Consider the following 23,684-nt stretch of genomic DNA (forward strand, 5'->3'; position numbering starts at 1 on the left):
TATTGCTAGACTTTAAAGAAAGAAAAGACAAAGACAGCGCAAAGCAGGTCGGGCAAGATTAAACCTTATCAATTAAGGCTGATCGTCTGGCAGGTCCCTATCTTTGTGGTTTTATCACAGGTCTGAAAGCTTAGAGGTGGAGAGGGGAAAAGAGAATACAAAAAGGGTGAATCGATACTACAACAAGTTAGAGCAGGGTAGCAGAGCTATTACAAAGTTTAGGAGAAAAGATTATCCCGAGGGGGATGAAAGCTTGGGCTGACTACAGCTTCGTTTTGAAAGGCAAATCTGGCTTTTTGAGCAGAGTTTGTGCTTTTGTTTGTTTGTTTGAGTGTCCTTATTCCTGTCTCCTCTTCCTCCTTTTATAGACTACTCGGTTTGGCTCCTGTAGCGACAGCTTTGCCCGAATGCGGTCTGAGGGTGATGACTCATCAGCTTTATTACATGTAATGCCACCATAAAGTACTTTATGGGCTGTGCAGTCTGATCAGTCTACACCACTTGATCCTTGGGTAGGTAGGCAAGTGGCCTTTGTGAATTGTATCAAGTCAGAAAAGGCCATTTCCTGCCTTCCCAAGTTTCAGCTGGGCTTTGATCTTCTATTCCTCCAGGCCTCCTTTTGGGCCTGACTCCATCCTTGGGCCAAAAATCAAGTTTTAATCCAAACAATGAGTAACTCTTACATGTTTAGCTATCTCTTCTCGTGGCAAGACGGGCTTCATTGATTTTCCTTGGTGAGCTTTTTTTGCACAACGAAGCAGAAATAGTTGCAGTATATTGATTATATCCCTCTCCGAGGACAAAGAGGAGCCGAGTCCCATTTCAATATCATTCAGGTTTTTCAACTGAGAGAGGGCGCAGCTCCGATCACACTGTCCACATAGTTTTGTATAAGATGTTACACATTTTTCAATCATGATCATGTTTGATGATTCAGTTAGGAAATACAGTCACATACATTTATGTAGATTTAGCAGACCATTTAACATACCGTCCTTTGCGCGATATCTTCAATCAGTTCAAGTTTTTCTTGACTGATCTTTGCAGCCAGCTTCTCAGCCTCTTGAATTCTGCCTTTCAAATTTGGCTCTTCATCAGCGGCATCGTTTATAAGTTCATCAACTTGTGAACACTGATTCCGATTTTCATACAAGTTCTCTTTGTCTCCTTCGCTTTCAAGTACCGGCGCTGTTTGTGTAGAATTAGCTTCCAGTTTCTCCATAGTGCTAGAAACGTTAGTCTGACTTAGGAAGGAGATGCGGGTAATACTGGCATCAGCTGTCCTTTTAATATTAAGCCAAATGCACTTGCATCCCACGCAAATAAGGTCAAATGATTCCAAAATCTTATTAAAAAAATCATGTTCAATAATTTATTTTTGATTGGGGCGCCATTGTCAAATTAAATGAACTAGTCTGCCAGATGTGCAGTATTTGAAATAGATAATATGAATTCTGAAAATTATGTTTCAAAATTTTTGAGATTGTTCTGATTCTGAATAATCCGTAAATTCGGAAGTTCAAAAATTCTAATGCAACTGTAAATTTTGAAATGGAAACTAGAAACCTTGTTTTTGATCCGATCAGTCTAACATTCAACCTTAGTTCTCAATCAACAATTTGGTACATTAAAGCTTATGTTACGAAATTGTGACGATTGAATTGAGTTCGTTAAGTGATGACGTGTCATGTGCTGGCCCAACTTTTTTGCTTACATGGGATCATATACTAACAAAAATCTATTAAATTTAACAAAATAAAAGGTAAATTATATTTCAAAGAAGTTCCCAAAATAATCTCCGCTAATCTCTTTCAACTCCACCGCTTCTTGAGGAAATTAAACTCCAATGCAGTCAATTTTCTGTAAAGTACGAACATCATTTTTCATATAAACTATTAGCACAAAAGAACATAGAAACACAACACACGAAAATGATCGAAGAAGCCTTGTTTGCACTTTGCAATCTTTGTTGATATTAGTTGATTCGAAACGAAAAGAAATTTTGCAGTCTAGGACTAAACATTAAAGGTCGTACCCAGTGCACAAGGCTCCCGCTTTACGCAGGGTCTGGGAGAAGTGAATGTCGTCTAGGACTAAACATTAAAAGGGCAAAATGTCCTCTGTTGATGTTCCACTTGTTTGGTTGAAATGGTTTAACGCTTCAATAATTGCGTAACGTCTAATTGCAGTTTCATCTAAAATGGAGTTTGCACATTGAACAAAGGAATTTTGGTAGTGTCCAAATGTCGCCGTGATTGCTTACAGTGTTGATATGCAAGGAATGGTACTAAAGTCAAGGAAGATGAAATTTGATAACTAAGGTATTTGAAAATGGTGATCTCGAGTATACAACAAAGATTGAGTACAAATACTTCGCCAATGACTGCGAAAATATTGCGAGAGATTGTTGAAGAGAAGATTTCTAACACTGATGAGTAAATTGCATCCATAACAACGCCTTTGGTTTATCCTAACACCATAGTTTTAATGGAGTCGTTTAAGCTCCGCTGATATCTCTGTTAATTTCTTGGTTGCCGAAGGCAGGCAACGCCTCATCTTTACTATGATCCATCAACGTCAAATTTTTCTTCAAGCATTCTGTATATCTTTCAATGGCCTTCAATTCTCTCTCAACTTTCTTAATTTTTGCCCGCACGGCCAATAGTGATTTTGTTACTTCATCAACCTTCTGACCACTTACCTACAATATTGTGTCAAGAAATTAATCAGCAAACTAATAGGAAACAAACTTCAAAGTTTTAACTTTACTCTATTTGATGAGTTAGAATTATGTATATACATTACTTTGATTTGTTCTTGTAACGCTTTTTTCAAACTCAAAGAATCCCAAATCCTTCTCTTGGGATTAGCAATAGCATTGGCAGCAGCATTAGCATTGTCACCTACATAACCATTTGGTTCATCCCATTGGCGTTGAAATAGAATTCCTGGTCTTGCGCTTTTCCATTTAAGTTCTTGGATTTGTCTTAGGCGGTTTCGAACTATACTTCTCTGATTCTTCACATAATAAAACTCGTTGAGAGGCAAGTGCCAAGTCTGTTACAATATTTCATTCGTAAAAGCAATCCCAAGGTTAAGAAAAATGCACGGGCTATCCTAAGAGAACTAAATATTTCATGTTTAATCTTACATCTACATAAGGCGGAGTATAACAATGCCCTTCCAATGATGAAAATGAATCAACACCCTCTTTCGGTCTCACATTCATCTGTTTCAAAAGCTGTTTTTCCTCCACCAAACTGTTTGTTCCATGTCCCATCCGGAAATTCATTTTCTGCAGACGTTCACATTTCCAACAAAACCTACGGATCAAAACGCTTAGAGAGAGAAAAACAGAAAAATATTCAAGGAAATATGACAAAACATTTAGCCGTTACATGTTTAGCTATCTCTTCTGCTGGTAAGAAGGGCTTCATAGGCTTTCCTTGGTAAGCTTTTTCTGCAAAATGGAGCAGAAATAGTTGCAGTATATTCATTTTCTCCCTCACCGCGGACAAAAGGGATCCGAGTTCCATTTCACTATCTTTCAGGGATTCCAACCGAGAAAGGGTGCATGCCCTATCACACTGTTGACATAAATTTTGAATAAGATCGATCTTTACATATTTTATTTATGAATCCTGACCATGTTTGATGAAAGAATTTGACACCAGAACAACAACTCAGAAGTAATAATTAGGAAATGCAGTCTAAATTCATACAGATTTTTGCAGACCATTTATCATACCGTCCTTTTCACTATATCTTCATTCAGCTCAAGTCTGTCTTGACTGATCTTTTCAGCCAGCTTCTCAACCTCGTGAATTCTGCCTTTTAAATCTGTCTTTTCATCAGCAGCAGCATCAACTTCCGAACCCCAATTCCAGTTATCGTGTAAGTCCTCTTGCAAGCTATTGTTGTCTCGTTTAGCTTCCAATTCCTCCATTATGCGTTGCCTGATGTGATACAAAGGAATAAGCAAATCACACTATATACAAATACAACAACAACAACAACAACAACAACAACAAAGCCTTTTCTCACTAAGTGGGGTCGGCTATATGAATCCTAGAACGCCATTGCGCTCGGTTTTGTGTCATGTCCTCCGTTAGATCCAAGTACTCAAGTCTTTTCTTAGGGTCTCTTCCAAAGTTTTCCTAGGTCTTCCTCTACCCCTTCGGCCCTGCACTTCTGTCCCGTAGTCACATTTTCGAACCGGAGCGTCAGTAGGCCTTCTTTGCACATGTCCAAACCACCGAAACTGATTTTCTCTCATATTTCCTTCAATTTTGGCTACTCCTACTTTACCTCGGATATCCTCATTCCCAATCTTATCCTTTCTCGTGTGCCCATACATCCCACGAAGCATCCTCATCTCCGCTACACCCATTTTGTGTACGTGTTGATGCTTCACCGCCCAACATTCTGTGCCATACAACATCGCTGGCCTTATTGCCGTCCTATAAAATTTTCCCTTGTTCAGTGGCCTACGACGGTCACACAACACGCCGGATACACTCTTACACTTCATCCATCCAGCTTGTATTCTATGGTTGAGATCTCCATCTAATTCTCCGTTCTCTTGCAAGATAGATCCTAGGTAGCGAAAACGGTCACTTTTTGTGATCTTCGCTAGATTGCTCCGGTTATTAGTGTGGATAAGTATATAAATGGATAGAGATAGGAAAGCAAACACAAGATGTACGTGGTTCACCCAGATTGGCTACGTCCACGGAATAGAGGAGTTCTCATTAATTGTGAAGGGTTTACACAAGTACATAGGTTCAAGCTCTCCTTTAGGGAGTACAAGTGAATGATTTAGTACAAATGACATTAGGAAATATTGTGGGAGAATGATCTCGTAACCACGAAACTTCTAAGTACCGGAGTGTGGTATCGTCTTGACTTTCCTTATCTTTCTCATAGGTAGATGTGGAATCTTCTCTAGAAGTACTCTTCCTCCATCCAGGGGTGGTATCTGTAACTGGTGGAGATGCACAAGGTAATGTATCAATGTCACTTGAAGCTTACTTGTAGTTTCAGGCTTGGTCAAGCGCGATACAAACCATGTAGTAGGATTCCCCCAAGTCGCCGAGCTAGGGGATCTGTTGAAAGAGGTAACAGACAAGGTAAGCAATCAGAGCTCCGGCTGATTGTTCACATTCTCCCTATCTTGCAGGCAGCATGAAGGATAAAGAGAAGAAAAATGAGAAGAGATGATATGGGATACTTTTGCTTTTGAAGAAGTAACTTTCCACAGGCTTATTCTTGAACCGGGCTGGAAGGTTTTCTGGTTTCCTCTAGAGTATAAGGCCGACTGAAGAATTTGAGGGTCAAAACAAGTCCATCAAATCTAGAGTACGTTCGACCCTGCTGATATGGGATACTTTTGCTTTTGACAAAGTAGTGGATGTATCGGCACGTGTGCTGTTACGCTTGTCTCCACATGCTTCCTTGTATCATTCTCACTTGCCCTATCTGTTCCTCAAGCAGATGCGGTATCTTCCCTGGAAGCATAAGATGTTGAAGATGAGTACTCGAGAGCAATGCCAGGTAAGTAATCAGGTAAGGGGTTCCAGGCAGTCAGTTCCTGGCTGGAAGCTTGATTCCAAGTGCTGACTGATTGCTCTCTTTCTCCTTGTCTTGCAGGTAAGAACAAGGCCAAAGGAAAAGACAGGGAAAAAGCATGATATGGGATACTCTTGCTTTTAACCCTGATGATATGAGATATTCTTGCTCTAGTATAGCTTGTTTACAGAGGTATTATCGGGGGGAAAGAAAGCTGAATATTTCGAAAGGCTTCGTTGGGAGTGCCCTCTCAGATAAGAGGAAGGGTTGAGCATTTTTGCAGGTCTGCCTGTCCGTTGGGGATGGAGGTCGACATATATAGGAGTCTCCCTAACATCAAGTAATAATGCTATTCCTTTACCTTGCTTGGTCATAGCACGGTAGTGGGAGCTGCTAGCTTCACAAGTTTTAACTCTGTCAGAGCACTTTGAAAAAGTGGTATGTGGTATCTGGAAAGCTGATGTTGCGTGTGAAGATTACAGACAAGCTTTATCCAAGGAGATCCGGCTCTTGAAGTTAGGAAAGTGGTGCCTCTTCGGTTTTCAAACAAGCAATCCTGTCGGGGATCTGGCTCTCGAGATTCGGAGAACGATGCCTCTTCGATTTTTGAGAAAGCAATCCTGCTGGGGGTCTTGCTCTCGAGATTCGGAGAGCGGTGTCTTCGATTTTTGAGAAAGTAATCATGTTGGGAGTCTGGCTCTCGAGATTCGGAGGGCGGTGCCTCTTCGATTTTGGAGCAAGCAATCTTGTTGGGAGTGTTTTCTCGAATATGAGTAAAGGTTGGGCATGTTTGCTAGTCTACCTTGCCATGAAGCACAGAGGTTGACACACAGGGACTTTCCAATTATCTAGCAGTGGTACTGTTCCTTTACCCTCTCTTCGATTTTTGAGAAAGTAATCATGTTAGGAGTCTGGCTCTCGAGATTCGGAGGGCGGTGCCTCTTTGATTTTGGAGCAAGCAATCTTGTTGGGGGTGTTTTCTCGAATGTGAGTAAAGGTTGAGCATGTTTGCTAGTCTACCTTGCCACGAAGCACAAAGGTTGACACACAGGGACTTTCAAATTATCCAGCAGTGGTACTGTTCCTTTACCCTCTCTTCGATTTTTGAGAAAGTAATCATGTTGGGAGTCTGGCTCTCGAGATTCGGAGGGCGATGCCTCTTCGATTTTGGGGCAAGCAATCTTGTTGGGAGTGTTTTCTCGAATGTGAGTAAAGGTTGGGCATGTTTGCTAGTCTACCTTGCCACGAAGCACAGAGGTTGACACACCGGGACTTTCCAATTATCCAACAGTGGTACTGTTCCTTTACCCTTGTGGGTAATAATATGGTAGCTAGGCCTTCAAAATTTATGTGTCTAAACTTTGTTAGTGTTGTTTCTTTGCTATTCTTTTACCCTTCTTGGTCAGAGCGATGTAGTGAGAGTTGCAAGCTTCACGTGTCTCAACTTTGTCAGAGAACTTTGGCAAAGTTATATGTGGTACCTATGAGCTACTGTTGCGTGTGGGAAGTGGGTGATTGAACAGTACGATTCATGTGCTTTCTACTTCGCCAGAAATCTTCGACAGAATGCCCATAATTTCCGCAAAGCTGAGTGTGCGTGTGACAGGTGCTGACAAGGCTGGAAAAGTAGTCTCAACTTTGGCAAAGTTATATGTGGTACCCATAAGCTGCTGTTGCGTGTGGGAAGTGGGTGATTGAACAGTACGATTCATGTGCTTCTACTTCGCCAGAAATCTTCGACAGAATGCCCATAATTTCCGCAAAGCTGAGTGTGCGTGTGACAGGTGCTGACAAGGCTGGAAAAGTAGGTGTCTCTTCGATTTCTGAGATCGGCCCTCGTGGTCTCTGAGCAGCCCAGCTTTTGAGAAAGCAAACCTCTTCGATTTCTGAGATCGGCCCTCGTGGTCTCTGAGCAGCCCAGCTTTTGAGAAAGCAAACCTCTTCGATTTCTGAGATCGGCCTTCGTGGTCTTTGAGCAGCCCAGCTTTTGAGAAAGCAAACGCCTCTTCGATTTCTGAGATCGACCCTCGTGGTCTCTGAGCAGCCCAGCTTTTGAGAAAGCAAACGCCTCTTCGATTTCTGAAGCTTCGTCAAGTGCAGATTTTTATAGAGGCTGACATTAAGTTCCAAAGCACACTTGAATATCCACCAGTAGAAGCTCCATTCTTGCACTTCTAAGATCTTGATTTGTCCGACCTCTTCTCTCTTCTACACCTTTGAAAATGTCTGGCCCCTCCGACCGTCGTTTTGACTTGAACCTTGTTGAAGAGGCAGCCCAGCCTTCTCCAGACAACATATGGCGCCCATCTTTCGTCTCCCCTACTGGTCCTCTTACCGTTGGGGATTCCGTGATGAAGAATGATATGACCGCTGCAGTAGTGGCCAGGAACCTTCTCACTCCCAAAGATAACAGACTACTTTCCAAACGGTCTGATGAGTTGGCTGTTAAGGATTCTCTGGCTCTTAGTGTTCAGTGTGCAGGTTCTGTGTCTAATATGGCCCAAAGCCTATTTGCTCGAACCCGCCAAGTTGAATCATTGGCGGCTGAAGTGATGAGTCTCAAACAGGAGATTAGAGGGCTCAAGCATGAGAATAAACAGTTGCACCGGCTCGCACATGACTATGCTACAAACATGAAGAGGAAGCTTGACCAGATGAAGGAATCTGATGATCAGGTTTTACTTGATCATCAGAGATTTGTGGGTTTGTTCCAAAGGCATTTATTGCCTTCGTCTTCTGGGGCTGTACCGCGTAATGAAGCTCCAAATGATCAACCTCTGATGCCTCCTCCTTCTAGGGTTCTGTCCAGTACTGAGGCTCCGAATGATCCCCCTCCGGTGCCTTCTCTTTCTGGGGCTCTACCGACTCCGAGACTTCTCCTAAGCAACCTTTGTGAAGGCTCCCTCTTGTTTGTTTATTTTGACTCAAGTATATGTACATATTTGTAATTTATCGGGGATATCAATAAATAAGCTTTCCTTCATTTCAACGTATTGTGTTAAATCACCAAAGCCTTCTTCGCTAAGTTCTTTGAATTTTCTTTTGTTGAAGCTTGTATGTTGGAGCTTTGTGAGTGGAGCATGTAGGTTGAGGTAGTGTTCCCTTAATTTCCCGAGCGAGGACAACTTCTCGGTTGGAGACTTGGAAAATCCAAGTCACTGAGTGGGATCGGCTATATGAATCTTAGAACGCCATTGTGTTATGTCCTGTGTCATGTCCTCCGTTAGATCCAAGTACTCTAAGTCTTTTCTTAGGGTCTCTCTCAAAGTTTTCCTGGGTCTTCCTCTACCCCTTCGGCCCTGAACCTCTGTCCCATAGTCGCATCTTCTAATCGGAGCGTCAGTAGGCCTTCTTTGCACATGTCCAAACCACCGTAACCGATTTTCTCTCATCTTTCCTTCAATTTCGGCTACTCCTACTTTACCCCGGATATCCTCATTCCTAATCTTATCCTTTCTCGTGTGCCCACACATCCAACGAAGCATCCTCATCTCCGCTACACCCATTTTGTGTACGTGTTGATGCTTCACCGCCCAACATTCTGTGCCATACAGCATCGCCGGCCTTATTGTCGTCCTATAAAATTTTCCCTTGAGCTTCAGTGGCATACGGCGGTCACACAACACGCCGGATGCACTCTTCCACTTCATCCATCCAGCTTGTATTCTATGGTTGAGATCTCCATCTAATTCTCCGTTCTTTTGCAAGATAGATCCTAGGTAACGAAAACGGTCGCTCTTTGGTATTTCTTGATCTCCGATCCTCACCCCTAACTCGTTTTGGCCTCCATTTGCACTGAACTTGCACTCCATATATTCTGTCTTTGATCGACTTAGGCGAAGACCTTTAGATTCCAACACTTCTCTCCAAAGGTTAAGCTTTGCATTTACCCCTTCCTGAGTTTCATCTATCAACACTATATCGTCTGCGAAAAGCATACACCAAGGAATATCATCTTAAATATGTCCTGTTAACTCATCCATTACCAACGCAAAAAGGTAAGGACTTAAGGATGAGCCTTGATGTAATCCTACAGTTATGGGAAAGCTTTCGGTTTGTCCTTCATGAGTTCTTACAGCAGTCTTTGCTCCTTCATACATATCCTGTATAGCTTGGATATATGCTACTCGTACTCCTTTCTTCTCTAAAATCCTCCAAAGAATGTCTCTTGGGACCCTATCATACGCTTTTTCCAAATCTATAAAGACCATGTGTAAATCCTTTTTCCCATCTCTATATCTTTCCATCAATCTTCGTAAGAGATAGATTGCCTCCATGGTTGAGCGCCCTGGCATGAACCCGAATTGGTTGTCCGAAACCCGTGTCTCTTGCCTCAATCTATGCTCAATGACTCTCTCCCAGAGCTTCATTGTATGACTCATTAGCTTAATACCCCTATAGTTCATGCAATTTTGTACATCGCCCTTATTCTTGTAGATAGGCACCAAAGTGCTCGTTCGCCACTCATTTGGCATCTTCTTCGTTTTCAAAATCCTATTGAAAAGGTCAGTGAGCCATGTTATACCTGTCTCTCCCAAAACTTTCCACACTTCGATTGGTATATCGTCTGGGCCTACTGCTTTTCTATGCTTCATCTTCTTCAAAGCTACAACCACTTCTTCCTTCCGGATTCTACGATAAAAAGAGTAGTTTCTACACTCTTCTGAGTTACTCAACTCCCCTAAAGAAGCACTCATTTCATGTCCTTCATTGAAAAGATTATGAAAATAACTTTTCCATCTGTCTTTAACCGCGTTCTCTGTAGCAAGAACCTTTCCATCCTCATCCTTGATGCACCTCACTTGGTTTAGGTCCCTTGTCTTATTTTCCCTTGCTTTAGCTAGTTTATAGATATCCAACTCTCCTTCTTTGGTATCTAGTCGCTTATACATATCGTCATAAGCCGCTAACTTAGCTTCTCTCACAGCTTTCTTCGCCTCTTGCTTCGCTTTTCTATACCTTTCACCATTTTCATCGGTCCTATCCTTGTATAAGGCTTTACAACATTCCTTCTTAGCCATCACCTTTGTTTGTACCTCCTCATTCCACCACCAAGATTCCTTTTGGTGTGGGGCAAAGCCCTTGGACTCTCCTAATACCTCTTTTGCTACTTTTCGGATACAACTAGCCATGGAATCCCACATTTGGTTAGCTTCCCCCTCTCTATCCCACACACACTGGGTGATTATTTTCTCTTTGAAAATGGCTTGTTTTTCTTCTTTTAGATTCCACCATCTAGTCCTTGGGCACTTCCAAGTCTTGTTCTTTTTTCTCACTCTTTTGATATGTACATCCATCACCAACAAGCGATGTTGATTAGCCACGCTCTCTCCTGGTATAACTTTGCAATCCTTACAAGTTATACGATCCCTTTTCCTCATTAGAAGAAAATCTATTTGTGTTTTTGACGACCCACTCTTGTAGGTGATCACATGTTCTTCTCTCTTCTTAAAGAAGGTGTTGGCTAAGAAGAGATCATATGCCATTGCAAAATCCAAGATAGCTTCCCCATCCTCGTTTCTCTCCCCAAAACCATGGCCACCATGAAAACCTCCATAGTTGCTTGTCTCCCTGCCCACGTGTCCATTTAAATCTCCTCCTATAAATAACTTCTCCGTCTGAGCAATTCCTTGCACCAAGTCTCCAAGGTCTTCCCAAAATTTCTCCCTCGAACTCGTATCCAGCCCTACTTGAGGTGCGTACGCACTAATCACATTGATAAGTTCTTGTCCTATTACAATCTTGATTGCCATGATTCTATCTCCTACCCTCTTGACATCTACAACATCTTGTGTCAAGGTCTTGTCCACGATGATGCCAACACCGTTTCTCGTTCTATTTGTGCCCGAATACCATAGTTTAAACCCTGAGTTTTCTAGATCCTTTGCCTTATGCCCAACCCACTTAGTTTCTTGTAGACACATAATATTTATCCTTCTCCTCACCATAACTTCTACTACTTCCATAGATTTTCCCGTCAAGGTTCCTATATTCCACGTTCCTAAACGCATTTTGCTCTCTTGAACTCTACCCTTCTGTCCTAGCTTCTTCACCCTTCCCCGTCTAATAGGATCAAAGTACTTCTTTTGTGTATCCCGTGTAAAGTTGATAGGAGCATATGCTCCCAAACAACTTTGAGTGGAGTCGTTCGAAAAGAAGTTTCTATAGCCCCCTTGCTCATTTAACACTGCATCCGGGTGCCGATGGAGATACAGCGACCCTTGCTCACTTATCACTGTGCTCGGGCCACACAGCGCGCCACTTACGGGTGACGCCCTAGCTTTAGCGCGATTTCGTTCTGGATTCATTTTCATAAGGATTCGACGTGATCATGGAGTGCCGGCTGTCGACTACCTGACGCCCTCCCCCTCCTCCTTTATCTGGGCTTGGGACCGGCAATGTAAGATAAACTTACACGGCGGAGTTAAATCACACTATATACAAATGAAAAGAATAAATAGGTTTATGCACTGGCATAAAGGTAAAAATCAAGAAACGAAAATGATGCGAGAGTAGATCGTCAACATTAACAGATGAAACACAGGTCTTTAAGTTCGACTTGCACCCGAATGGATCAGCGTCACAAATTAACATAAAAACAAGGAAAGGGCCATTAGTACATTACCTTGAATATCCAGATAATCAGGTGCTGCAAATGATTGAGACAAAGACAATTTGAGTTTGACTTAGCAAGGAGATGCTGATATAAGGGTTAAGCTGTCCTATTAATAATTATAGCAAAAACCACAATATAAATACACACTAATGGGATGCATAAAACCTTATTAAACAACTACCCTTGCATCCCAAGCAAATTAAGTCAACAGATTTCAAAACCTTATTAAACAATTCCTGTTCAATAATTTTTTTTTCTTGGGTTGGCATTGTCAGATGAAGCTGAGTAAATGGACACGGCATGTGCAATAAGTGCACGATTTGAAAAACATTTAGAAAAAGAGAGAAAAATATGGTCTTAGTCTCTGAGAATTATTCAATTGAAAGAAATACGTTCTCTTGGTTCCAAGTTCAAATAGCAGTTTAACTTTTTTTGGTTGAAATGGTTAAAAGTTCGGATCCAGATCCCATTTTGTAAGATCAGATACTGGTTTATCGACCGGCACATACTATTGATTACTTAGTTGTATCTGATTTCGATATATCCGGTCGATCAGCTGTACCTGATCCCACGAACCAGAATAGCGCTTCTTAAAGATTTTCATCCGGGGGGAGATGATTTCTGCATGACCCGTCTTAAGTCTTTGATTCTCTTTTGATTTGTTCAATCCAATGACAATTAAAAAAAATAGGAGTGCGCAAGAGGTGAAAATGACGTGTATAAATCATTTCCTATTTCATGGTTTAAATAAAACTGTACTAAAAAGAACTTGGATTATTGTTACTAGGAAAAAAATAAAAAAGAACTTGGATTGTATTTTCACTGCCTCAACAATGGACTTTTAATGATGTTGAAAACAAACAAAAGAAAATGGGTGCACAGATCATTTCTTCAACCAATGTTTGCTACAATACAACTGTGAATCTTGGTGCATAAATGCCGACGGTCTAATAGTACAATTGCTTACAGTACTGACACAAGATAACTTTAAGAACTAATTAATATGAACCATTTCAATTTACAGATTCAAGGAAGATGAAGAATTAGACGTTCTTCAACCTCCGCTGATCCTTGACGAAAGAGCTTATTTGAGACCCAAGCAACTAATTTCAGACACCTTCCTGTCATCACAATTTCTTGTACCTCACCACTCTGTTGTTTTTTTCTCAGTTTAAGAATGCATCGGTATGCTTCATCTTTCCTATGATCCATCAATGGTAATTACTCCTTCAAGCATTTTATATCTCTTTCAATGGCCTTCAATTCTCTCTCAACTTTCATAACTTTTGGCCGCACTCCCGATAGTGATTTGGTTAATCCTTCAATCTTTTCACCAGTTACCTGCAATAGTGTGTCAAGAAATTCAATCAGCAAGTTAAACGAAACAGAGTTTGAATTTTCACCTACTCTATTTGATCAGTAAGAATTGTGTATGATACTTCGAGTTGTTCTTGTAATGCTTTTTTTGAACTCAAAGAATCACAAATCATTCTCTTGTCATTGACCATAGCATTGGCAGCAGCATTAGCATTAGCACTTGCTTCATTGGCAGTGGCTTTATCCCATTGCCTTTCAAAGAGCATTCCCGGTCTTGCGCTTTTCCATTTAAGTTCTTGGCAATATGGGAAGTACTACAATTACTTACAAATACATGCAAGGTCACTCATTTTCCGATGTAGGATTCACTCTCAACACGCCCTCTCACATGTGGCCGTTAGGCTTCACACACGAGACAAACTGCTCTGATACATAAAGAAAGTTGAGGTTCCACCTAAAACCATTTTTTTTTTGTCCAATATGGGGAGTAACCCAATTACTTATAAACGTATATGCAAAATCTCTTATTTTCCCATCGTGAAATTCACTCTCAACAAGACCATCATATCAACATTAATAGATAAAACACATATCTTGAATTCGACTGGCACCGAATGAATCAGTGCATTAACATAAAAACAAGGAATGGGACATTTGTACATTACCTTGAATATCCAGATATTTTTTTCTTGGGGTGGCATTGTCAAATTAAGCCGCGTAAAATATGGTCCTAGTCTTTGAGAACAATTCAAGTGAAAGTGGGCGTTGTGACTATTGGCTAGAGCGGAAGCGCCCCTCCTTTATACCCGAGTTCAAATCCTACCTCCCCGTAGTTTAGAAGCCGGATACCATTCTGCAGGATCAGATACCAACTGATCGACTGGCACACACTACTAGTAGTGGTTGCTTGGCTATATCTGATGTTTTCTTTGGTCGATTAGCTGTATTTGATCCCGCAAAAAAAAAAAAAAAAAAAAAAACCACACATCTGAACGATTTTTATGGAGTGAGTGATTTTTGCACACCTTGACCCTCATAATTATAGCGTTTGATTCTCCCTTGATTTGTGCGGTCCAATGACAATAAAAAAATCGGGATGTGTAGTGTGTAGAAATCATTTCCCTTTTCATGGTTTTAATAATTTTCTAACTAAGTAACTGTAATTACAAAGAACTTGGATTATATTTTCCGAACCTAAACAATGGAGTTTTGGTGTGTTGAAAACAAACCAAATAATATGGGTGGGCAGAACAGTTCTTCAACCAATGTTTATTTTACACAACTGTGAATCTTTATGTTCAATTTAAGAATACATGGACATGATCACTCTGTTGGTTTTTCAATTTAAGAATGCATTGGTTTGCTTCATCTTTCCTCTGACCAATCAACGACAATTTCTTCTCCAAGATTTCGATATCTCTTTCTATGGCCTTCAATTCTCTCTCAACTTTCCTGACTTTTGGCCGCACGGCTGTTAGTGATTTCGTTAACTCTTCTATCTTTTCACCCGTTACCTGCAATATTGTGTCAAGAAATTAAATTAGCAAGTTAAAAGAAACAAAGTTCGAACTTTTAGCTACTCTATTCGATGAATTAGAATTGTTATGTGTTTTACCTTGATTTGCTCTTGTAATGCTTTCTTCGAACTCAAAGAATCCCAAATCCTGGCAGTGGCAATGGCATTGGCAGCAGCATTAGCATCAGCATTAGGATTGGCACTAGCTCTTGCTTCAGCAATGGCTTCATCCCATTGCCTTTCAAATACTATTCCCGGTCTATCGCCTTGCCATTGAAGTTCTTGTATTTGTCTTCCTTGCCATTGAAGTTCTTGGATTTGTCTTAGGCGGTGATGCATTATACTTCTCTGATTCCGAAGATATTGTACAGCAGAGAGATGACGCAAGTAATAAGTCTGTTTCAGTAGTCCAAACGATAAAAATCAAATCTAAAGAAAAAGAAAAACTCGTTGTATAGTAGACTAATTAACTCTGCGGAACTTAATATTACTTGTTTAATCTTACAGTTATAAGAGGCGGAGCTATATAATAATAATAATCCCTTCCCAATGGCGAAAATGAACCAGCAGTATCCTCCTTCTGTCTCACATTCATCACTTTTACAAGCTGCTTTTCGTCAGCCAAACTGTTTGTTCCATGTACCATCCGGAAATTCATTTTCTGCAGAATCCATGTTCACATTTCCAACGAACTCAAAAGGCTGTATTATCAAGAACATTGACATACCGGCGAGTGTGCATGTATAATAAGGAAATCTTACATGCTTAGATATCTCTTCTCGTGGCATGAAGGGCTTCTCCGGTTTTCCTTGGGGAGCTTTGTTTGTTAAACGAAGCAGAAATAGTTGCAGAATATTCATTTTCTCCCTCTCCACGGCCAACCTGGATTTGAGTCCCTTTTCATTCAGGTCTTCCAACCGAAAAAGGACACTGCTCCTATCACACTGTTGACAATATTTTCAATAAAATGTCAGATATGGTGTTTGATGATTGAATTAGGAAATGCAGTCACATATATATATTATATATCCAATAGAACGTTCGGATCATTTCGCATACCTTCCTTTTCGCTATATCTTCATTCAGCTGAATTTTATCTTGACAGATCTTTGCAGCCAGCTTCTCGACCTCTTGAATTCTGCCTTTAATAGTTATCTCTTCACCCACAACATCAACTTCTAAACCACGATTCCAGTTTTCATGCACGTGCTCTTGCGAGCGATTGTTTTCTCTGTTAGCTTCCAGTTCCCCCATAGTGTTGACCTTGCCTGATGTGATGCAAAGGAAAGAGTAAAATGAAGAAACAAAAGGATGTGAAAGTATACCGTCAACATTAATAGATGAAATACAGGTTTTGTGCCTTCGACTGGCACCCGAATGCATCAGCGTACCAAATTACCAGGAAAACGGGGAAACCATTTGTACATTACCTTCAAACGTACAGATATTTAGACACTGCAACTGATTGAGACAAAGATAATTTGACTCAGTAAGGAGATGCTGGTAAACTATTAAGCTCTCCTATTAATATTCAGCCGATTTTTCTTGCACCCCACGCAAATTTATGTTGGAAAATTAGTTATTATTTATTATTGTTTGTGGTTTTCTTGTGGGACAAGGATATTAGAGTTTCTTGCCCATTAGAATTAGGTTTTCGTTTCCTTGCTTATTAGGGACTAGGGTTAGTTTATTATAAATAGAGAGCTTTGTTATTCAGAGTAATAAGTTATTCACAATGTAGTCTCTTAGGGTTTTGTAGCCGTTTCGGCATTCTCGTTTGATATCAATAATATTTCTATTACTTTGTTAGTATTGTTCGTTGCGCACTCTGATATTCAACTATTTAGTCAACTGATTCATAAAACCTTATTAAACAAATTAAGCTGAGTAAATTAATGGACATGGCGTGTGCCAGAAGTGTTGGTATTTTTAGGGTATTTCAAAATACAAAGTCAATTGCCACTTAGTATTGTCACTCAGTATTACGGTCTGGTGGTATTTATCTTCACTTGGAAGTGAGAGGTCTTAGGTTCGAATCTCATGGATGGCGAATTTGATATTAAATTAGGTTGCCCATTGTGTAGCTTAGCCAAACTCTCCCTCCCCTTAAAAATGTCGATGTACTCAAAAAAATTGCCACTTAGTACTACGATCTAATGGTATTCCTCTTCACTTGTAAGTGAGAGGTCTTAGGTTCAATTCTCGCCAAATGCGAGTTTAAACCACATTCTTGCTAGCCCATTGTGAAGCTAAGCCCACCCTCTCTCCCTTAGTGTAGATACTATTGTTTTCCGAAAAGAAAAAAAAAAGTCGATTTATTTTCTAAAATTATAGTGGTTAACATTATCACTTAATTAGTTGGTATCCATCACTAGTGTACCGTTTCTACAACAGCCATATACACACACATATATATTGCTTGTGCATATCAACATCTTAATTTTAATATCATATGCAGTGTTCTAAAACGCGGTCTAGGCGGCTGCCTAGGCGATGAGCGTCGGGCCGCCGCCGTGATTATTTCAAAACGTTCAGGAAATCGGCATGGGTATTAGGTGGCGCCTAGGCAGCCGACTAAGCGGGCTAGGCAGCCTAGGCGTCGGGCCAAGCGGCATCTGCAGCGATTTTGTTAAAATTTTCCGTCTCACTACACCGCGATGGTGATGAAAGAGAAATCGAGAGAGCGTGAGGGAAGAGTAAACGTGAGAGAGATGTGTAGAAGGAATTAGAATAACAGTGCAATTACAGGGAAAAAAAACGATAACTTTGACTGGAAGCCCAAATTTCTTCGTCGGAGAGGATTTCTTTGCTGTGCTTGAGGAAATTGACTGGACTCATGATGGAAATTAGGCGGAGAGATGGGGAATCAGGCGGAGCAATCGAAGAAGAATGAAGGGAGAGGAAACAAGAAACTTAATTAGGTGGAAAAGATAGGGAATCGGGCAGAGCAATCGAAGAAGAGAGTTTACAGAGGGAAAATGGAAAAAAGAAGAAGAAAAGTGAACGGAAAGAAAATGAAGAGGATGAGGAAAAGGAAAGAATAAAAAAGAATAGAAGATTCCGATTTTCAAGGCGTCAAAATGGACTCCTTGGTTTGGGAGTCTCTGATTGTCTTGGTTGATGTGAGGCATGGGTCTTGTCTGATGTGAGGCATGGGAACTAGGGTTAGAGGGAAGGGGTCACACCACACACATGGTACTTTATGAAATGGGAAAGGATGCATATGCACCTTTTCAAAATTCTTTTTATTATGAACCACCTAACCGGATTTTTACTTTTAATCTTTAAAAATTAGATATAGTCATTTAAAATGTCTTAAGTTATATGGTATATATGCTTAATATGTTTTTAAATTGTGGACTTGCTAGATATTTTGTTTGCATTTTATCATTCTTTTATTATCTTATTTATGTATTTCATACAAGTATAATTTTTGTAAGTGTCAATATGCAATTATTTACAAAATATACAAAAAAATTACCTAAATCCGCCTCAACCCTGCCTAGGCGCTAGGCCCGCCGCCCGACTAGCGCCTAGAGTTTTTTAGAACCTTGATCATATGTGTTAATTCCTTCATAACTGTTAGTCATTATTTTGATGTGAATCATTATAAGCCTTATATCTCCAGAATATAAACCATTTGAAAAGAGTTGATCAAGTGATCCTCTTCTTTGAACCACTCATCCGTGTATGAAGCTTCTCAGGAATACTAACTCTCCAATTCTCTCCTCTCTCATTCTTTCAAGTGTTGCTGTGTCATTCAATGGTTTTGTACCAATGGAAAAATCGAGTGACTGGAGTAGCAAGTGTACGCTTACAAGGTTGTTGTATCCTGGAGGGTAGGGCATCATAACTTACAACACCAAGAGTCTCGGAGAGGTGAAATCCACTTTTAAGAACAGTGATCTTACACGCCTCAACCTTAGATTTTGTTCTAATTAAGCATGAAGAGCGTTTTCTACCCTACAAAAGCATTTCATTGTTGTTTCATTATTTTATATGATTTACCATGTCAACGTAAATGATCATTTATTAATATTTATCTAGTGTGAATTTTACCAGAAGTAGCATCTACTCGCCAAATATTTCCAACCAGAGGTGCACGATTTAGTCAAAAGAGAGCAAAATATGGACCTAGTCTCTGAGAATAATTATACTGAAAGTAATACATTCCAGTTTACAGCTTTACTTTGGTTGAAATGATTTAAGTGGGCCCACATATATGAACGTTGTCACGATTGGCTAGAGCGGATATGCTACCGCAAAACAGATCACATTGAAGGGAAACCGAAACAAGAGCTGAATGCAATGATGTCACTAACTACTTGAGTTCTTGCGGAAAGAGACGATAAAATTTGTTGCAATGGCATTGTGTATTTTTATTTGGTGAATGGCAGAACTGATGTACTCTCTTGTTTTCTCAATTAAAAAACGCACTCGTATGCTTCATCTTTCTTTTGATCCATCAATGTCATTTTCTTCTTCAAGCATTCTACATCTCTTTCAACGACCTTCAATTTTCTCCCAGCTCTCTTTATATTCTGCCCTCGCCGCAGGGCCATCAGTGATTTCGTTAATTCATCCATCTCCTTGGCAGTTACCTGCAATATTTGTGTCAAGAAATTAAATCAAATGAGCTAGTAAAAAAACACAAAAATCAAATTTTCCAATTCTTTTTGAGTTAGAATTATGTATGTTACTCTGATTTGTTCTTGTAACGCTTTTTTTGAACTCAATGAATCCCAAATCTTTCCCTTGGCATTGGCAATAGAATAGGCAGCAGCATTAACATCATAACTTGCATGATCAGCAATGGCTTCACCATCCCATTGGCTTTGAAATATAATTCCAGATCTTGCGCTTCGCCATTTGAGTTCTTGGATTTGTCTTAGGCAGTTTTCAACTACATTCCTCGGGTTTATCACCATAAAATACTCGTCGAGGCGCAAGTGCCTAGTCTGTTTCAATATTCCAAACCATAAAACCAAATCCAAATTAGATTAAACAAAAAAAAAAGCGTATAGTTGACTAATCTAGGAGAAATTAAAATTTCTTACATCTATGTAAGGCGGAAAATAACGATTTTTTCCCAATGGTGAAACTGAATCAACCACCTCCTTCTGCCTCGCATTGATCTCTTTCAAAAGCTTTTTTTCCTCCGCCAAACTGTTTGTTTCATGTACCATCCGGAAATTCATTTTCTGCAGAATACATTATCACATTTCCAACAACTCAAAAAGGCTATATAATCAAGAAACATTTACATACCGACGTATGTGCATACATAATAAGTAAAACTCTTACATGTTTAGCTATCTCTTCTCGTGGCAAGAAGGGCTTCATTGGATTTCCTTGATGAGCTCTGTTTCCGAAATGAAGCAAAAATAGTTGCAGTATATTCATTTTCTCCCTCATCGTGGCCAAACAGAATTTGAGTCTCCGTTCATGCTTATTCGGTTCTTTCAACTGATTCCTATCACACTGTTAATACATAAATTTCAATAAAATACAACATAGTTTAATTCATGATCATATCTGATGAATGAATTAGGAAATGCAGTCAAACAAATTCATGCAGATTGCAGACTTACCGTCTTTTTCGTTTAAAGCTTTATCCAGCTCAAATTTATCTCGACTAGTCTTTGCAGCCAGCATCTGAGCATGTTTAATTCTGGCGTTTGAGTTTGGCTCTCCTGAGCCCTGATTTCGATTTCCATGCAAGTGATCTTCGCCTCCTTCGCTTTCAAGCTCCGGCGCTATTTGTGTAGAATTCGCTTCCAGTTGTGCCATAGTGTAGGCGTTTCCGGATGTTGAGGTATTCAGGTACCGCAGGTGATTGAGACGGAGATAATTTGACTGGGAAAGTAATCTGACCTAGCAAGGAGATGCTAAGCTGTCCTATTAATATATAGCCAAATTTACTTGCACGCCACACAAAGTAATTTAGTCGTTATGTAAAATCTCACATGTTTGACAACGAGCTATGATACGATTCACTACTACAACTTTAGGTGGCGGATGATGGTGGCGGATATTAGAAAAATCTTGTCGGATAAACTATATCCGACACATCATTTAATTAGTGGCGGATATTAGAAAAATTATGTCGGTTATATCCGACATAAATTCCTGACGGATATTTAGTGGCGGATATCAAAAAAATACTGTCGGTTATAACCGATAATATTTTTGAATCCTTTTTTAAAATATTTTTGACAGATATACTGTCGGTTTTATCCTGTCGGATATAACCGACAGGATTTATGTCGGTTTTAGAATATTTTCTGTCGGAAAATTCATTTCCTAACGTAGGCAATTCTGTCGCTTATTATATCCGCCACTGCATCCATTTTCTGTCAGATTTTGCTTAAAATCCGACAGTAATATACGTTTTTTGTCGGTTTTTGGACCGTCAGTTATAGATAATTTTGTAGTAGTGATTGCTTGGACAATTAAGTAACTTGGCATACAAGTTATTTAATGTGCAAGGAGTCAAAAAGCCCCAAATAGAGTAAGATTATGGAGTCTTAACTATATGCAACTAATTTCTAGGAACTCTTTTCAAGTAAATACAAAGAATGTCTTTTTAGCCAAAATGGTTTCTGAGATTAACATAATTGGTTTGAGCTTGTTCACCGTCAATCATTTTGATCATTTCGTGAAAAATTGTTGTTAAATAAGGACCGAAATGACAAAAATACTCTCAATTTAGTAAACAATAGACCAAAATGATTTGTCCATTAAACAATTACAATTGATCTGTAACCCTATAACATGTTGGTGCTTAAGTATGTACTCTTACATATTAAACAATTCCAATTCAATAATTTCCATTTTTGTCTTGGGGTGGCATTGAAAACCATTGAAAAAAAAAGAGCGGAATATGGTCAGTATCTGAAATTAGTTCAGGTGAAAGTAATGCATTCTCTTAGTTGCAGTTTCAAATGGTAGAGTTAGGAGTTTTTATTTTGGTTGGAAGAAATGGTTTGAACAGGCGCATCCAGCCATCCAGGCCATGCGGGATCAGATACCAGCTGATCAACTGGCACATAGTACTGCTTGCTTGGCAGTATCAATCTGACCTAGTTTTTGCGGGTCGATTAGCTGTATCTAATCCCGCAAAACAAAGTTGCACTTCTGAAAGATTTTTATGGAGCCCTTTCACGGAGTTTAGATTGTATCTTCTTTCAACCGATGATGCCCCTGCCACCGTGAATCATTGTGCATAAATGCCAGCCAATGGTCTACTTGTTCAATTGCAGGAGTATTAACCGTTTCCAAAAGAAATCAAACTGGCGAGGAGAAATCAAACACGAGAGCTTGAGTGTAACGATATTTTTAACTACTCAAACTACAAGCCATTTGCGGACAGAAAGGAGTGATGGAAACAGTTGCAATGGCATTATATTATGGTAGGGGAGGTTACAAGCACATGGGCTGGCAGAAATTCCAAAGCCAAAACTTCATAGGTTGGTCCTGCTACATATTAAAATCATCTCAACCACAGAACTACTTGGCCTTGCATAAGGAGTCAACCGACTCAACGGCTACAAATCATTCACGACAGAGATGATCCCATAAGCCAAGTAGCTTGATGGATATGAAAACCAAAAGATGATAACAAAACACATAAATAGGTGAGAATCTTGCATACAACCGGAGATATAACCTATTATTGTTATACTCATCATGTGAAATGGTTATGTCTTTCTCTATAAACAGCCATGGATGACACTTCGAGCCCTTTTGCGTTGCTTCTCTAAAAAACACTTATGCTCATAAGTGCTTATAATAAAAGTACTTTGATTATTAACACGTTATTCTCAATTAAAATAAGCACTTGAAAATGCTCCCACAAGAAGCATTTGGTCGGTACTTCTGCATTAAACGCTTGTGTGAGTCATAAGCGCTTTTAAGTTTGTTGTCAGATGCAATCAAAAGCGGTTACATACCTATCAAAAAGTGCTTCTAAGTTTTTTGCCAAATGCAATCAAAAGCGCTTTTCGCCCTTCCAAAAAGGATTCCTAACAGAAACTTAGTAATCAAGCAAGATTATTGCTTACAATGAAAATTAAAGCACCTCTCATATATGCAGGTCGCAAATTAAAGCACACTACAAAAAGGTTAGATATGAAAGGCAAGGGAAAAATTAGAGCATCCAGATTTATATAGTATAGATAAAACCTAACACCAGAACAGAGAATCAAAATCTTGAACCAATTTGAAGGTGAGAAATATCAATATCTCCAAACAAATAGTTTTTGTGTACACCGACAAATCGTTATCAGCGTACCTCAAAGCGTATAACTTTTAACAAGAACAACATGGATAATCACAGAAGGTGACAAATTGATTCAAAACCAGAAACAATACACTCCAATTTACAGTTCAGTTCAATTTATTAATTTGCAGCAAACTCAAATCGTGATTTTTTTTTTTATACGATCACAACCATAAACTCCATTTCAAAAGACTTACAAATAAGAATAATTACAGAATAAAATCTAAATATTGCCCACCAAAAAGCACTTATTAATCACTTTTAATCACGACCAGCCATAAAGCACTTGGGTGTACTTATCTTTAAGCCACCTGCAGCTTTTCCTGAACGAGCCCTTCATCTTCCCCTCCACAGAGTACATCTTGTAGCTCGCAACCCTCTTCTTC

General features: G+C 39.7%; 3 protein-coding genes across 3 annotated transcripts; all 3 read right to left on the minus strand.

Annotated features, from left to right (window-relative positions):
* Positions 1–2,345: 2,345 nt before the first annotated feature.
* Positions 2,346–12,313, minus strand: LOC139198234 (proton pump-interactor BIP103-like). The gene is made up of 6 exons (XM_070826654.1): positions 12,194–12,313; positions 3,749–3,956; positions 3,399–3,587; positions 3,152–3,295; positions 2,806–3,057; positions 2,346–2,701 (listed from the first exon to the last, which is right to left on the minus strand). Exons 2-6 carry the CDS (start codon positions 3,944–3,946, stop codon positions 2,498–2,500), a joined length of 987 nt encoding a protein of 328 aa, XP_070682755.1. The 5' UTR covers positions 3,947–3,956; positions 12,194–12,313; the 3' UTR covers positions 2,346–2,497.
* A 2,376-nt stretch (positions 12,314–14,689) lies between these two features.
* LOC114826336 (uncharacterized) lies at positions 14,690–16,497 on the minus strand. Its single transcript, XM_070826652.1, has 6 exons — positions 16,448–16,497; positions 16,077–16,285; positions 15,779–15,961; positions 15,523–15,678; positions 15,117–15,413; positions 14,690–15,015 (listed from the first exon to the last, which is right to left on the minus strand). Exons 2-6 carry the CDS (start codon positions 16,269–16,271, stop codon positions 14,800–14,802), a joined length of 1,047 nt encoding a protein of 348 aa, XP_070682753.1. The 5' UTR covers positions 16,272–16,285; positions 16,448–16,497; the 3' UTR covers positions 14,690–14,799.
* Positions 16,498–19,136: 2,639 nt separating this feature from the next.
* Positions 19,137–20,879, minus strand: LOC108170543 (uncharacterized). Its single transcript, XM_029106511.2, has 5 exons — positions 20,609–20,879; positions 20,322–20,498; positions 20,075–20,218; positions 19,718–19,975; positions 19,137–19,618 (listed from the first exon to the last, which is right to left on the minus strand). Exons 2-5 carry the CDS (start codon positions 20,430–20,432, stop codon positions 19,442–19,444), a joined length of 690 nt encoding a protein of 229 aa, XP_028962344.2. The 5' UTR covers positions 20,433–20,498; positions 20,609–20,879; the 3' UTR covers positions 19,137–19,441.
* Between the last annotated feature and the right edge of the window lie 2,805 nt (positions 20,880–23,684).

Source organism: Malus domestica, chromosome 08 (assembly GCF_042453785.1).
Source record: "Malus domestica chromosome 08, GDT2T_hap1".
Lineage (NCBI taxonomy): Eukaryota > Viridiplantae > Streptophyta > Magnoliopsida > Rosales > Rosaceae > Malus > Malus domestica.

What these genes read in the sequence shown, in the direction of transcription:
- LOC108170543 (XM_029106511.2), bottom strand. Translation starts at nt 20,432, where the DNA reads ATGAGGGAGAAAATGAATATACTGCAACTATTTTTGCTTCATTTCGGA. An exon ending in ATTTTCCGCCTTACATAGAT is followed by an intron (nt 19,976 to 20,074) that starts GTAAGAAATTTT and finishes ATATTGAAACAG; the next exon opens with ACTAGGCACTTGCGCCTCGA. An exon ending in CGTTACAAGAACAAATCAGA is followed by an intron (nt 19,619 to 19,717) that starts GTAACATACATA and finishes CAAATATTGCAG; the next exon opens with GTAACTGCCAAGGAGATGGA.
- LOC114826336 (XM_070826652.1), bottom strand. Translation starts at nt 16,271, where the DNA reads ATGGGGGAACTGGAAGCTAACAGAGAAAACAATCGCTCGCAAGAGCAC. An exon ending in AAGATATAGCGAAAAGGAAG is followed by an intron (nt 15,962 to 16,076) that starts GTATGCGAAATG and finishes TATTGTCAACAG; the next exon opens with TGTGATAGGAGCAGTGTCCT. An exon ending in GAGAAGAGATATCTAAGCAT is followed by an intron (nt 15,679 to 15,778) that starts GTAAGATTTCCT and finishes TGGATTCTGCAG; the next exon opens with AAAATGAATTTCCGGATGGT.
- LOC139198234 (XM_070826654.1), bottom strand. Translation starts at nt 3,946, where the DNA reads ATGGAGGAATTGGAAGCTAAACGAGACAACAATAGCTTGCAAGAGGAC. An exon ending in CAGAAGAGATAGCTAAACAT is followed by an intron (nt 3,296 to 3,398) that starts GTAACGGCTAAA and finishes GAACGTCTGCAG; the next exon opens with AAAATGAATTTCCGGATGGG. An exon ending in ATACTCCGCCTTATGTAGAT is followed by an intron (nt 3,058 to 3,151) that starts GTAAGATTAAAC and finishes ATATTGTAACAG; the next exon opens with ACTTGGCACTTGCCTCTCAA.